We start from the raw sequence: 15042 nt of genomic DNA, 5'->3' as shown, positions 1-15042 counted from the left end.
GCCTGCCTGTGTTTCTGAATCATTTTCAGATGGTGTACAACTTTAATGAATATGTGCACAACTTTAATGTTAGTAAATGGCAGCAAGCTTCTGTCCTGAGAGAGGAGCCTACCTGGTACTTCAGTGAGAGATCTCCAGAAAATACTAGGTTGAAGCTAAACTGGAAATTTAAAACAACATCTCTGAGCAATGACAAGCAATTTTTTAATTGTTTCCAACCCCCCCCCCACCAAATGGGGAAGTCTGTACGAAATCATATGGGATCAAGTTTGATTTGGAGGAGACTTGAGTAGGAACCCAAATAGATCAAGCTGCTGACTCTGTAGCAAGAGGACAAGGAGGGTTTACATGAGGAAAACATAGGGAAAAGAGCGTTAGGCTGTCACAGCATAGGCTCTGCCCATTTGGTATGTCTGCTGGGGCACAACACTACTTTGGGAGTTTTTTGGTTTTCTAAAAGTATCACATAATGTATTTCTTTAGCAGAAGTAAAGGTCAAATGGATGAGAGAAGAGTTAGGAAGAGAGATTTCTCTCTTTTTTAAAAAACATTTTATTAAGGACTCGCTTTGTGGCCAATTAACGAAAAGAAGTGGGGCAGCACAAAGAATCTTCCCTGTTGTTGGCCCCTGGGATATTCCAGAATTCCAAAATCACAGATTTATATACCCTCAGCCTAGTGCTTTTTTTTTTATTACAGTCAAAGATTTATACAGAAAAAAAACAAACTGTTTAGAAATAAAAGAGAAGGATGGATAGAAAACACAAGGTAAAAGAATGTACAGAATTCCAAAATCCAACTTTAAATGCCCTCAGCCTAGTGCCTTGTCCTGCAATCACATGACCGCAATTCAGGCATTTAGCAACACAGTTGCATTTATTCCTTGTGTCCCATCTTCTAGGATTAAGCCTTCCTCGCAGATCAAACAATAAGCCCTTGGAACTCTTAACCATGGCACACTGTGTGCACAATGATTAGGCAAGTGAGTATTTTGAACATATCAAATGCAGCACTCTTGAAATTGTTAAAATATTGGGGCATGATCACAGAACCATCAAATGTTTTGTTGCAAATAGTTCACAAGGCTGCAGTGAATGCTCCAACACTGGAAGTTTTTAAGAAGAGACTGGACAGCCATTTGTCTGACTGAAATGGTATAGGCCAGATATACTAAGTCAGTGATGGTGAACCTTTTAGAGTCCGAATGCCCCAAAACTGGCCCCGCCCCCATCCCCGCTCCACCCCCTGCCCCACCCCTGCTCTGCCCCCCATCCCCCACCCCACCTGCCCATAGGACCACTTACCGCCTCCAGGGCCCGCCACAGATCGCCCAGGCAGCCCAGCAGTGCTATGGTGGTCAGTGCTATGGTGCTATGATGCTGCCCGTGCCCTGCAGCATCAACTACATGATGGGGTGTGAGGGTAGAGTCTTGTCTACGCTGCCTGGCTGCCATGTCCTTGGCTGCGCTGCTCTGTGTGGGCCACGCTTGGGGGCGACTCTCCTTCAGGGGGGCTGCTGGAAAGGAGGAGGTCATGGGGAGAGGCAAGGCTGGGGCAATGGCATGTGTGCCCACAGAGAGGGCTCTGAGTGTTGCCTTTGGCACCCGTGCTGTAGGTTCACCACCACTGCACTAAATGAACCGTTGAAAGACGTTTGCAATGAACTCTTGTTGGAGGCTAAACTTCCAAACGTGGATAGAAGCAAATATCACTTTAATACCAAAAGAAGATGCAGATAAAATAGATCAAATGGATGAGAGAAGAGTTAGAAAGAGAGATTTCTCTCTTTTTTAAAAAACATTTTATTAAGATGTAAAGTAAAATACAAAATAGAAAGCAAATAGTAGGACACAATTGGGAAGAAAAAGGAAGAAGAAAGGGAGGGAAAGGGAGGAAAAGGAAAAAAAGAGATGGCAAAGTTGGCTGAGGAATTCTGGGAGTTGAAGTCCACATGTCTTAAAGTTGCCAAGGTTGAGAACCCCTGGTATAAAGTATATATTATTTAAAATAGTACCTGTTGGAAGAAAAGTCTTTATCATCGTTCTGTCCAGGCCGGGGATAAACAACATGGCGACTGCTTTAGAAAGAAGGTTGCAGTTTATTGAAAAGGAGAGCCAGACGGAACGGTGGCTCAGGCAGAAAAGAGGGAAAAAGGGGCTGAGCACATGTGGGGAGTGGGTTTTTACACCCTTTGGAGCCTTTTGATTGGAGTCACTTCCTGTGGCATGAACTTTGACCTGAGTCTGAGTGTGCCCTTTGGTGTCTCTGTGTTAATCCTATTATGTCCTGTCTTAGAGTTTGGGTTTAGTATGTAGATTTTAGGTGTCTTTGTCTTCTTGATCTTCCAGCCTGGCCTTCATCTGCATTTCAACAGAACTGGTTTCTGTTTGGGGGAGGGAGACCTGGGGCTATTAAGAAAAACTGGGCATGCTTTTCTGCCTTTTTAAGATCCTTTGAGGAAATATATTTTTCTGCCCTTTTAATAGTTCCTTCTCTGTGGGGCTGACTTCCCACATACCAAAGCCTCCACTCTATTGTTTAAAGGAAAAATAACATCACTCTACTACTCCTACACCAGCTCACTGCTGGAGGTGTCTGATGGGATAAGACCCCATCCCCTTCCTGTTCACATCTTAGCTTTTTTAGTTCGGTTTTAGTACAGTTTTTAATGATATTTTAATCTATGTAACTTTAATATTTTAATCATCTTTTACTTGTTTTATAATTTGTAAGCCACCCAGAGTCACCTTGCAAGGGAGATGGATGACATAAAAATTGAATTAATAAATACAATCTGCATTTAAATATAATTCAAATGTTCACTGGGTAGTTTTTTCAACGTGACTGAAAGAGTTGCTGACAGTTTAAGGAAGAACTGGAGGGGGGCGTTGGTTTGCTTGCGCAGCTTCATTAAGGGAACAGGGAGGAGCAGACTGTATTTAAAGCAAAACATTGAGGGAGTCAAGCTGCTTTGCTGCAGGGAGGGCTTCTCTTCCTAGTCCGGCAATGATGATGCTTCTCATCTTCCAACAATGCATGAAAATTCTCATCCTGCCCATCTATGTGCTTGCCTATTTTGGTTTATGGGACCCTATTTGTAAAAAAACTTTCCCAGTTTTCATGAAGACAGCGAGCAAACTCTACAATATAAGAATGCACAAGAAAAAGGAGATGCTATTCAAGAACATGCGTGACTTCGCTGATGCCTCGGGAAAGCTTCACCTGCTGGAGATCGGCGTGGGCCCCGGCACCAACTTTCAGTTTTATCCACCCAACTCGCATGTTACCTGCATGGACTACAATCCCAACTTTAGAAACATCCTGCTGGAGAACATGGCTCAGAATACGCACCTGCAGTTCAAGAATTTTGTGGTCGGCTTCGCTGAGGACATCTCTTCGGTACCAGACGGCTCTGTGGACGTGGTGGTTGGCACGCTGGTGCTTTGCTCTGTCAACAATGCCCAGGCTGTCCTGAAGGAAATTCTGCGAGTGCTCAGACCAGTAAGTCAAAGGGCAAAGACCACCGAATAATGAGCACTAGGCTATGCATGCTTTGAAAATGATGGGGAGCAGGAGTTTTAGATCCCCCCCCAAACAGCACCTCTCTGCTGTTCTTTATGCTGCCGATTTTCTTTTCTTTCTTTTTTTTGTAAATTTTTTATTTTCAACTTTATAATACATAACAATCTTACAAACTTCAGATAAAAAATAAAACAAATTGATACACACCACATTCGATCTTGCCCGCCCATTTCCCCCCAAACCGCATCCCACCTCAAACCAACTTACTTCTTTCCCTCTTTTTCTTCACTCACCCCCTCTCCTCCTTCACCTCAACCTTCCTACTTACTTCTCACCTTCTCCTCCCTCTTGATGCGGTCCAGGGGAAATGCCCGAGCAGTTCCTCTCTCAAAATTAAAACATTAATATTATATACAATAAGACTATTTCTACTTTATCTGAACTACTTAAACTTCAACCCATCCACCCCCCACCCCCCTCCCCCCCGACTTCCCAGAGCAAAATACAGGATTATGCAAACATATTAAACATAATTTATTTAAGTTTACTAATTATACAATGAACAAAATCATAAAACTCTCTTCAAACTTTAACATCATAGGTTTATAAACAAAATCATTACTCATAGAATAAGTGAAACTTTGTAGTTTCATATTTCTTCTGAACATATTCTATCCATCTTCTCCATACGTTAAAATATCTCTCTTGTGAATGGTCCTTTAAATAAGCAGAAATTTTAGCCATTTCTGCTAAATTAGAAACCTTAAATACCCATTCTTCTAAAGAAGGCAGAGTATCCTTCTTCCAATATTGACCCACCAGTAATCTTGCTGCTGTTATTAAATTCAACATTAAAATAGTTTCTTTAACATTAAAGTCCACGAAAATTCCCAAAAGAAACAGTTGGGGAGTAAACTTAATCTTCCTTTTGAATGTTCCACCAAATCATAATCCAGAAGGCTTTAATAACTTTACAAGTCCACCAAACATGAAAATAGGTTGCATCCAAACAACCACATCTCCAACATTTAAGTTGCAGGTTCGGGTACATACAGGACAGCTTTTTAGAATCCAGATGCCATCTGTAAAACATTTTGTAAAAAATTTCCCTCAGATTCTGTGCCTATGTAAATTTAACATTTCTAGTCCAAATTACCTCCCATAAGTCCAACGAGATCGGTTCTTGAATATTCTGGGGCCATTTAATCATACAATCTTTAACTAATTCTGTTTCTGAATCCAATTTTATTAACTCATTATAAATTCTTTTAATATGGGCACATTTCTGATCCTTGATCTGAATTACCAAATTTTCATCTACTAAAGTAATTCCCACTTTCTTATCCAAAGTCCATCTCTGCACAATTTGCAAATATTGAAACCACGATTGTAAAATGTTTTCTTGCCTTAACACATCAGAAGACTTTAATTGCCAATCAGTACCCGACCAAGTAAGTAACTCTTTATACGAAATGTTGTCAAAATTCACCCCCTTGGAAACCCCCTGGATTGCTTGTCCAGGGATCCCCCAAATAGGTATTTTATAATTTAACTTAAAATAATATTTTTTCCAAACTCAAAGTAAAGCATATCTTTTTTTTATTAAAAGTTTTTGCAATTTTACAATAAAATCCCTCTCCCACTACCCCCCTACCCTCCCCAAAACCCTCCCCCCCTCTTCCCAGAGCTGAATACAGGGTTAACTAGAACTAAGAATACAAAACATTTAAACTTAAGTAAACCTCAAACAAAATACATTAAAAAAAATCCAATATATATATATAATAAAAGTCCAATATATATATATAATAAAAAATACTTATTATCTTAAACTTTAAACTTTAAACATAAATTATTCAAAAGCTAAATAATATCTTTTAATATCATACTTATACTGTATAAAGTTTATTCATCTTTTCCACACCAAGAGATATTTCTCTTGCGATTGATCTTTCAAATAAGCCGAAATTTTTGCCATTTCAGATAAATAAGAAACTTTAAAAAACCATTCCTCCAAGGTAGGCAAAAATTCCTTCTTCCAATATTGTCCTATCAACAACCTTGCTGCTGTAATTAAATTTAACATTAAAATAATTTCTTTATCATCACAATCAACAATAATACCTAACAAAAACAATTGTGGAGTGAATTTTATCCTTCTCTTAAAATTTTTTGGAATATTCCACCATATCTTTATCCAAAAAGCTTTTATACTTTTACATGACCACCAAATATGATAATACGTTGCATCCAAACAACCACATCTCCAACATTTAGGTTGCAAATTTGAATACATACGAGACATCTTTTGTGGATCAAGGTGCCATCTATAAAACATTTTATAAAAATTTTCCCGTAAATTTTGAGCTTGCGTGAATTTAAAATTCCTCACCCAAATTATCTCCCATGTTTCTAATAAAACCGGCTCATCAGAATTTTGAGCCCATTTGACCATGCAATCTTTAACTAATTCTGTTTCTGAATCCAATTAGAAACAAATTCTTGTGGAACTTCTTTAACCTCCTTCTTCTGTTGTTCCTTTTCCTTACATTTATGTGCTGCTCGAGTCATTCTTTGCTCCTTCATCTCAGCTTGTTGGTACCACTCAGACTGTATTTTTCCAGCTTTCATCAATACAACTTCTTCAGACTGCTGTTCTGCCTCCTTTTCTTCCAGAGCTTTAAACATTATAGGCAGTGATGAGCGCGCTCCAAGGACTGAAGTATAAAACTCTCTTGCTTTGAAAACAGTATTAAGTCTATAATGTATCCCTGCGTAACTCACCACAATTCCAGTCGGAATATCCCATCTAAATGGCATCTGCCTCTTTTTAAGTTCATCTGCTAGAAAAGCAAACTCTTTTCTTCTTCTTAGAATTTTGGATGGGATCTCCTTTAAAATTATTACATCTTGTGCAGCAATCTGAAATCTCTTGTTATAAAAAGCTTGTATAATTTCATTGCGTAAAGATCTTTTCCCAAAATAAATTACCACATCTCTTGGCAAATTTCTCTGTTTTGCCACCCAAGAATTAACTCTAAATATTTTTTCAATTTCTCCAAGTATTTCCTCCTTTTCTCTATCCAAAATCACAGCAAAGTCATTTGCCACCATCTCTCTCAAGTTTTCTTGCATATCTTCCCTCAAGCCTCTGATTCTTAAAGCAAACTCCATCTCTCTATATTGAAACATAACAATTTCATCTTGTGAAATTTCCATCTTTTTTTCCATTCCTTCAAATTTTTCCTCCAATAAATCCACTTTATTTGCTACTTCTTCAACACAAAAGTCCAACTTTTCAACAACAGAAGCAAGTCCTTTTAAGGCCAGAACTATATCTTGCCTCAAAATATTATTATTCTCTACTAAGATCTCCTTCACTTCTCCTCTAATTTGAGATATAACATTTCCCATAACATCTTGCAAATCTTTTACCGTGAGTGGTTGTATAGGAGAAGAAGGTGGTGGTGATTTGGATTTAGATTGTTGCGCTGGTAGTATCGCCGGAGAAGAAGCCACTGTGGAAATTACTTGACGCTTTGAAGCCATTTTAAACAAAAAATTTTTTTCTTCTTTCCTCCTTCTTAAAAAAAAAAAAAGTACAAAAAAATCCCAAGAAGAAATGAAAAAATAAACAAAAGAGAGGGAAAATAACTAAACCCAAGTCTCTTTCAGAAAACCATAATAATAAAAAGCAAAAAATGAAAAAAGAAAAAGTAACAAAGTAGCCAAACGTTCCGTTTCCTTTCAGGCACTGAAAAAAAAAAAAAAACCTCGCATCGCCATTTTACTTTCCCTCTCAACAAAAATAAAAAATAAAAATAAATCTTTAAAATTAAAGTCCAAATAAATCCCAAAAATAAAATTCCCCGATCAGCTCTGTCCGCTTTTTTTAAAATAACTCACCAGTTCTCTTTAATTGCGGAGGTGGGACCGGCGTCTTGCTTTGTCCCGAACGACAAGGAACAAAGACAGCTGAGAAGCGGAGATACCCTAAACTCCGTGGGAGCACTCTTTTCGCCTCCCCAAAAAACTTTTGGGGGGTTTCAGAGGCTCTACCACTATTCAGGGTAGAACTCCCCTCCTTCCTTTAGCCCAGGAAGGAGGTTTTAAACCGCGGAACAGCTGATGTCTGCTGTCCTCGGCGGTTTTAACGCTATCTCAGAAGGACGGCTAAAGAATAGCCACCACCGGAAGCCCGAAGTAAAGCATATCTTAAAATATGTGACTTAAAGACCAAATTTACTTTCTTATCAAAAATTAAATATGCATGCCAACTATATAATAAATCCCACCCTTCAAGAACAAGAATATCTCTATTTGTTAAATTGAGCCAGTCACTTACTAAAGTTAAAGTGGCCGCATCATAATATAATTTCAAATTTGGTGCTTTAAGTCCACCTCTTTCTCGAGCATCTTGTAAAATCTTAAACTTTACCCTTGATTTCTTCCCGCCCCAAATAAATTTATTAATACCCTTCTGCCACTCATCCAAATTAGCATCCTTCTTTAAAATGGGTATCATCTGAAACAAAAAAAGAAACTTTGGTAGAACATTCATCTTCACTACTGAAATTCTCCCCAATAACGATAGTTGTAGCTTTTGCCAATCATTTAAATCTTTTTGAACTTTAACCCATAAGCACTCATAATTATTCTTATACAATTTTCCATTAGATGTTGTAATATAAACTCCTAAATACTTAACCTTATTAACTATTTCATAACCGGTTGTTTCAGCTATAAAATCTTTTCCCTTCCTAGACATATTTTTCAATAATATTTTAGTTTTATTCTTATTTACCTTAAAACCAGAGACCTGTCCATACTGTGCTAAAATTTCAACCAAATCTTTGACCGAATCTGTTGGATGGGATAATGTCACAACCAAATCATCAGCAAAAGCTCTCAGCCTATAATCAATCTTACTTATTTTTATTCCTTTTAATCTAGATGAATCTCGAATTTTAATAAGTAAAATCTCCATTGTTAATACAAATAGCAAGGGGGATAAAGGACAACCCTGTCGTGTACCTTTTCCTATTTTAAATACATCTGTTAATCCCCCATTAATTATAATTTGTGCCGATTGTTGTTGATAAATGGCCTTGAGAGCAAACAAGAATTTATCTCCAAAATTCATTTCCTCTACAACTTTCAATAGAAAATTCCAATCTAATGGATCAAAAGCTTTCTCAGCATCTATAAATATTAAAGCAGCAGGGATTTGGTTGTTCTTATCCAAATACTCTATTTAAATTAACAATTTGTCTTACATTGTTTTTCATATATCTCCCCATTATAAATCCAGATTGGTCAGTATGAATCAATTGTTTCAAAACCTGCATTAATCTATTTGCCAGTATCTTTGCAAAAATCTTATAATCTGTATTTAAAAGAGATATAGGCCTATAATTTCTAGGTTGGGACAGATCCTGGTCATCCTTTGGAATTAATGATATGAAGGCCATTCTCCAAGATGGAGGTAATTCTGCTCCAGATAAAATATCATTAAAAAGTACCTTTAATGGTTCTATCATTTCTTCAGATAACATCTTGTAATAAATCGCTGTTAACCCATCAGTACCTGGAGTCTTACCAACCTTCAATTGTTTAATTGCAAAAATAATCTCTTCAGAAGTAATTAAACCATTAATCCCATCACACTGATCACTCGTAAGTCTAGGAAAATGTGCTCCCTGTAAATATTTTTCTATATCTGAAGTTTGTATACTTTCACTAGCATATAATTTAGAATAAAAATCTAAAGAAGACTTTTTAATCAAATTTTGTTGGTAGACTTCTTTACCTTTATAAATTATTTTATCTATAATCCTCGATTTCTGTTTCTTACGTAATTGATAAGCCAGCCATCTACCAGATTTATTTGCATTACAAAATGTATTATGTCTCAGATACCTCAAATTAGTTGCCATTTGATCTGCTAATAACATATTAAATCGCTCCTTCAGCAAAGTAATAGAAACTTTTAACTTATTGTCCATTGGATTTGATATTAAAATCTTTTCCTTACATTTAATCTCATCTTCAAGATCTTTACGTTTCTGGGTCTGTTTACATCTGTGAGCATTGTTCATAGAAATCAAAACCCCTCTCATGTATGCTTTACAAGAATCCCATACCATTGGCATCAAAGTACCCTTATTCATATTCCAAGCAAAAAATTCCTTTAAATAACCTTTATATGGCTGTATATTCTCTTCATATCTAAATAAATTCTCATTCAACCTCCAAGTCCTTCTAGTTCTTTCTTCCGATGAAATTTCCAACCATACCGGACTGTGGTCTGAAATTATTCTAGGAAATATCTTGATATTCTTCACCCTAGAAAGGAAATCACTAGTAACCAAGAAAAAATCAATTCTAGAATAAGATTGGTGTCTATCCAAAAAAAAGTAAAGTCTTTTTCCTCAATATTCCATTCTCTCCAAATATCTCTAAGTTCCAAATCATCCTTTAAGTAAAAAAAAAAAAACTTTAGGAAGTCTTGCATGGTTAGAAACTTTAAGGGGACCCTTCTTATCTTTACTTGAGTCTAAAACACCATTCCAATCTCCCATCATAATAACTGACTTATAATCCAAAGAAGTTAATTTCTGGTGAATCAACTTATAAAAATGTTTTTGTTGTTGATTGGGAGCATATAAACCAACAAGAAGAGTTCTCTTATCATTTATTAGTAAATCAATAATAATATATCTTCCTTGTAAGTCAAAGTCAATTAACTTCGGTGAAAGCTCCTTTCTCACATAGATAACTACTCCTCCTTTTTTCTGCAAAGCAGGAGCTATAAAATGTATCCCCAGCCGGGGATTAAACAAATATTTTTGATCTTTAGAAATAATATGAGTCTTTTGTAAACAAATAAAATCATTTCTGTGTTGTTTCAAATAATGAAAGATTTTCTTTCTCTTCTGTGGTAAGTTAAGCCCATTAACATTCCAGGTTAGAAGCTTTGCCATCCTTGGCAGGATGAAGCCTTTGGAACAAAGCCTCTAGATTTACAGTTGATAATCTCTTTGGCCTTGGTCCTCCCACCAGCTCCGAAATAGACTGTGGTAAACTTCCATCATCTGCCTTTTGTTGTTGTTGCTGCTGCTGCTGCTGCTGTTGTTGTCTTTCTCTACGTTTATAAGCAGCGTGTGTAATTCTCTGTTCCCTTGGGTCTTCTGTTATTTGCAAATTCTGTTGCATAACTTCAACCAACAATTCTTCTCCCAAAGATGGCATTGAACCTACAGATAACTGTGCTTCTGCCTTGCTCTCATCTTTCTTTGATCTTGGAGATGGTGGTGGACTTGCTTTTAAAATAATAACATAAAAATCTCTTGCTTTTGAAACTGTATTAAGACGGTATCATGTACCAGCGTAAGTCACCACTATCCCCACAGGTATGTCCCATCTAAATTGAATTTGTCGCTTCTTAAGTTCTTCAGCCAAAAAAGCAAAGTCTTTTCTTTTTCTAAGAATTTTAGAAGGTATTTCCTTTAAAACTATCACATCCTGAGCTGCAATCTGAAATCTTTGTTTATAGAAGGCCTGTATAAATTCATTACGAAGTGATTTTCTCGCAAAATAGACCACCACATCTCTTGGTAATTTCCTCTGTTTTGCAACCCACGAATTAACTCTAAAAATCTTTTCAATATCTTTCAACATTTCTTCGGGATCAATTTCCAAAATAGAGGCCAGTTCTGCTGCAATTTCTTCTCTCAAATTCTCCTTAATATTTTCCTTCAGGCCCCTTATTCTCAAAGCATACTCCATTTCTCTGTATTGTGACATTATAACATCATTCTGTGTAGCATCCACATTTTCTTCTATTTTTTCAACTCTATCTTGTAATATTTCAACATTACCGACCACTTCATCCACCCTGTCATCAATCTTTTCCACAAGGCCAGCAAGCCCTTGGAGTACCAAAACAATATCTTTCCTGAGCTCATTACTTTCTTGAGCCAGAAGCTCTGCTGTTTTTTCTAGTGATTTTTCCAAAGTCTTATCTAAAGCATCTTGTAAATCCTGAAGTATAAGTGCCTGAGGTGGGGGCGAAGGTGGAGAAGGTTTAGGTTTGGGTTGTTGTACAGTCTGAGTTACTGGAGAGGCAGTTGAAGTTTCAGAAAGAGAAGAAAGTCCAGGACGTTTTGAAGCCATTTTTTTAAAAAGGGGGAGGGGTTCCCCCCTTCCCTTTTTCAAAAAATAGTAATATAAGAACAAAGGAGAAGAAAAAGCAATTCCCCCTTTAAAAAAGGGAATAAGAATTTTTCCCTTTAAAATGAACCAAGTCTATTACATTGTTAAAACTTTGTTGCCAGTTTAAAAATAGTAAGTAAAAAATAGAAAGTGAAAGTTCTCAAACAAAGAAAGTGACAAAGAAGGAGGATTCCTCCACCATATTTGTTCACTCCAATTAGAATAGTAACAGGAGTAGATGTTAATTCAAACTGAGTTAGGTTTAAAGTAAAATCATCAATTCTTCTCTTCCTGACCGCTCTGTCTGCTTTTGAGTTAACTTACTGTTCCTATCAGATAGCAGCAGCTGCCGATTTTCAAACTTAACTTTCGTTATGAATGAGATTTTCTTCTTAAAGCAACTGCAGCTTTCCCGCCTGCCTGTGTCTCTGAATCATTTTCAGACGGTGTACAACTTTAATGAATATATGCACAACTTTAATGTTAGTAAATGGCAGCAAGTTTCTGGCCCGAGAGAGGAACCTGCTTGGTACTTCAGTGAGAGATCTCCAGAAAATACTAGGTTGAAGGTAAACGGGAAAGTTAAAACAACTTCTCTGAGCAATGACAAGCCACTTTTTAATTGTTTCCAAAAAAAATCCCGCCCCAAATGCGGACGTCTGCATGAAATCATCAGGGATCAAGTTTGATTTGGAGGAGACTTGAGTAGGAACCTGAATAGATCAAGCTGCTCACTCTGTGGCAAGAGGAGAAGGAGGGTTTACATGAGGAAAACATAGGGAAAAGAGCCTTAGGCTGTCACAGCACAGGCTGTGCCCATTTAGTATGTCTGCTGGGGCATAAAATACAAAGCAAATATTAGGACACAATGGGGAAGGGAAAAGGGAGGAAAAAGAACAAAAAAGAGCTAGTACTTCTGGGTGTGCTTCTTGTCTGGACTATCTTGCAAAGCTGATTTTTATGATATAAAGTGTATATTTTTGAACTTAGTACCAAAGCCTCCACTCTATTGTTTAAAGGAAAAATAACATGACTCTACTACTCCTATACCAGCTCACTGCTGGAGGTGTCTGACGGGATAAGACCTCATCCCCTTCCCGCCCATCTCTTAGCTCTCTTAGTTTCAGTTTTAGTAGTTTTTAATGATATTTTAATCTATGTAACTTTAATATTTTAATTATCTTTTACTTGTAAGCCACCCTGAGTCACCTTCCAAGTGAGATGTATAACATAAAAATTGAATTCATAAATATACAGTGAAGGTTACAATTTTGTGAACCCTTTTGAATTTTTAATATTTCTGCATACGTTTGACCTAAGCTGTGATTGGCTGTCCGCACAAATTCTAGACCTAGATAAAAACAAACTAATTAAACAAATGAGTTAAAAACATTATCCTTCTACCATTTCTGCTTGTCATGATACGAGGCTTATTTTATTCTCCCCATCATTCCGTTGAAATTTTGGTGATTGTATCTTAAAAGGATACTATAAATTTAGGAAGAAGTGGTGAAGGGCAAATGCATTTCTTTATTCATTTAATAATAGATAAATCAGCTTCTTTCATCTTATCTTGATGTATTGAGTTTGAGTCCTGCCATGGCTATGAAAGCCACCTAGGTGCATTTGGGCCAGTCACTTTCTCTCCTCAGCCAATTCACCTCACAGAATTGTTGTTGTGGAGAACATAGGAGGAGGAAAGTGTGTTGAACGTGCTCTCCTCCTTGAGTTATTTGTAAAAATAATAAAACAAGGATATAAATAAATAAAAGAATAAATTATTGAAATTTTGAGTTTGATATACGGAAATATATTGAACTGATTCAGCTACTTAGTCAACATCCTTAAATAAAAAAGGCCAGTTCTCAGTTTACAGTGTCAATTTTTTATGTAATTTCAAAGTTTTCTGATTTATTTTTTCTTTTTTGTATTATTTTACTTTTTCCAGAGTGGTGCATACTTTTTCATAGAACATGTAGCAGCTGACAGATCAACCTGGACCTACTTCTGGCAACAAGTCTGTAACCCTACCTGGGGATATTTGACGGATGGGTGCTCCGTGTTAAGAGAGAGCTGGAAATATATAGAGAACGCGGGGTTTTCTAAACTGAACTTGCAACACATCAGAGGCTCATTGTTCATAAGTTTAGTTTCTCCCCATATTTATGGATACGGTGTGAAGTAATTGTTCAGTCTGGAGAAAGCGTCTTTCTCTTAAAATCAGATTTCTGAATTTAAGGAATTAACAGTAACAATGCATATGCTGCAATAAGAAAAGGATTTCCTCTATTCTATATGATTTGGAGTAGAGAAAGGTTCCTAAACATTTAGGCTGCACTAAGCCTAAATGGTACCTTGGATCAAATTTGGAGGGAGGGCAAATAATAAATGTAAAAATTAATTTAAAAAAACAATCCTACTGTCAAAAGACCATGTGGGGGAAAAAGCCCCCACCATTTTGCTGTGGCATCACTTAGACCACCATGTCAGTTGCCCAGGAAGGACATCTCGAAGAGGCCTTTTTTTGGGGGGGGGGTTATTACTTGTAACCTGTGTGGAGTTCTCTAGTAACAAACCGGTAATGGAAAAAGCTCTAACTTAAGCACAAGCAGAGCAGGGAATCTTGCTTAAATAGTACTTCAGGCAGAAGCATTTGTTGGCTTTTAGGAGTTGCCTACGCAGAAAGACTTTTCTCAGCTTCTTACTTCCTGTACTTGTAGAGAGGGTAAAACTGCATATATTGACATGGGATTAGACTGAAAGCTAAGGCTTAGCATTTAGAAACTGATAATATTGTATCAAAGCTTGCTAACTGCTGAATTATGTATTATCTCCTAGTTTTACTTATCATGCTTTTCATTTTCAATAAAAAAGGGTTTCAGGTTTTTTCCTCTCTCTCTTTCTGGTGAACCTCATGTCATGACTTTTTCTGAGTGTGGGCAAATGCAAATATTGTGTCCCCTGGTTCTGAGATATATTGTGAGTTGTGTAACTGATCCATGGAAAAGCCTGGTCCTCAATAATCATTTTAAGTGGGGACTGAGAAGAGATGTGTTGTTAAACCTTAACCTGATATTTACCTGTTTGTAGAAACATTTTTGAAAAATACTTCGGCACATTTGTTTAGCACCACCCCATCCCGTTTTTATCTGTCATTTACAAAAGGTCCCAGATCAGCAAGGACTCGCTTTGTGGCCAATTAACGAAAAGAAGTGGGGCAGCACAAAGAATCTTCCCTGTTGTTGGCCCCTCGGATATTCCAGAATTCCAAAATCACAGATTTATATACCCTCAGCCTAGTGCTTT

The 15042-nt window shown here is 37.0% G+C and overlaps 1 protein-coding gene across 1 annotated transcript; it reads left to right on the top strand.

Moving 5' to 3' along the window:
• Positions 1 to 2962: 2962 nt before the first annotated feature.
• On the top strand, positions 2963 to 14622 carry LOC120311926 (methyltransferase-like protein 7A). The gene is made up of 2 exons (XM_039352022.1): positions 2963 to 3501; positions 13685 to 14622. Exons 1-2 carry the CDS (start codon positions 3007 to 3009, stop codon positions 13919 to 13921), a joined length of 732 nt encoding a protein of 243 aa, XP_039207956.1. The 5' UTR covers positions 2963 to 3006; the 3' UTR covers positions 13922 to 14622.
• Positions 14623 to 15042: the final 420 nt, after the last annotated feature.

This window comes from Crotalus tigris, unplaced genomic scaffold (genome assembly GCF_016545835.1).
Source record: "Crotalus tigris isolate CLP2741 ecotype Arizona unplaced genomic scaffold, ASM1654583v1 scf7180000018397.210595, whole genome shotgun sequence".
Lineage (NCBI taxonomy): Eukaryota > Metazoa > Chordata > Lepidosauria > Squamata > Viperidae > Crotalus > Crotalus tigris.
The sequence above is the reverse complement of the archived record's forward strand: the minus strand, read 5'-3'. Positions and strand labels throughout refer to the sequence as shown.

Bases quoted from the DNA above. Each gene is read 5' to 3' on its own strand.
- LOC120311926 (XM_039352022.1), top strand. From the start codon at position 3,007: ATGATGATGCTTCTCATCTTCCAACAATGCATGAAAATTCTCATCCTG. The intron at 3,502-13,684 runs GTAAGTCAAAGG...TACTTTTTCCAG, and splicing joins TTCTGCGAGTGCTCAGACCA to AGTGGTGCATACTTTTTCAT.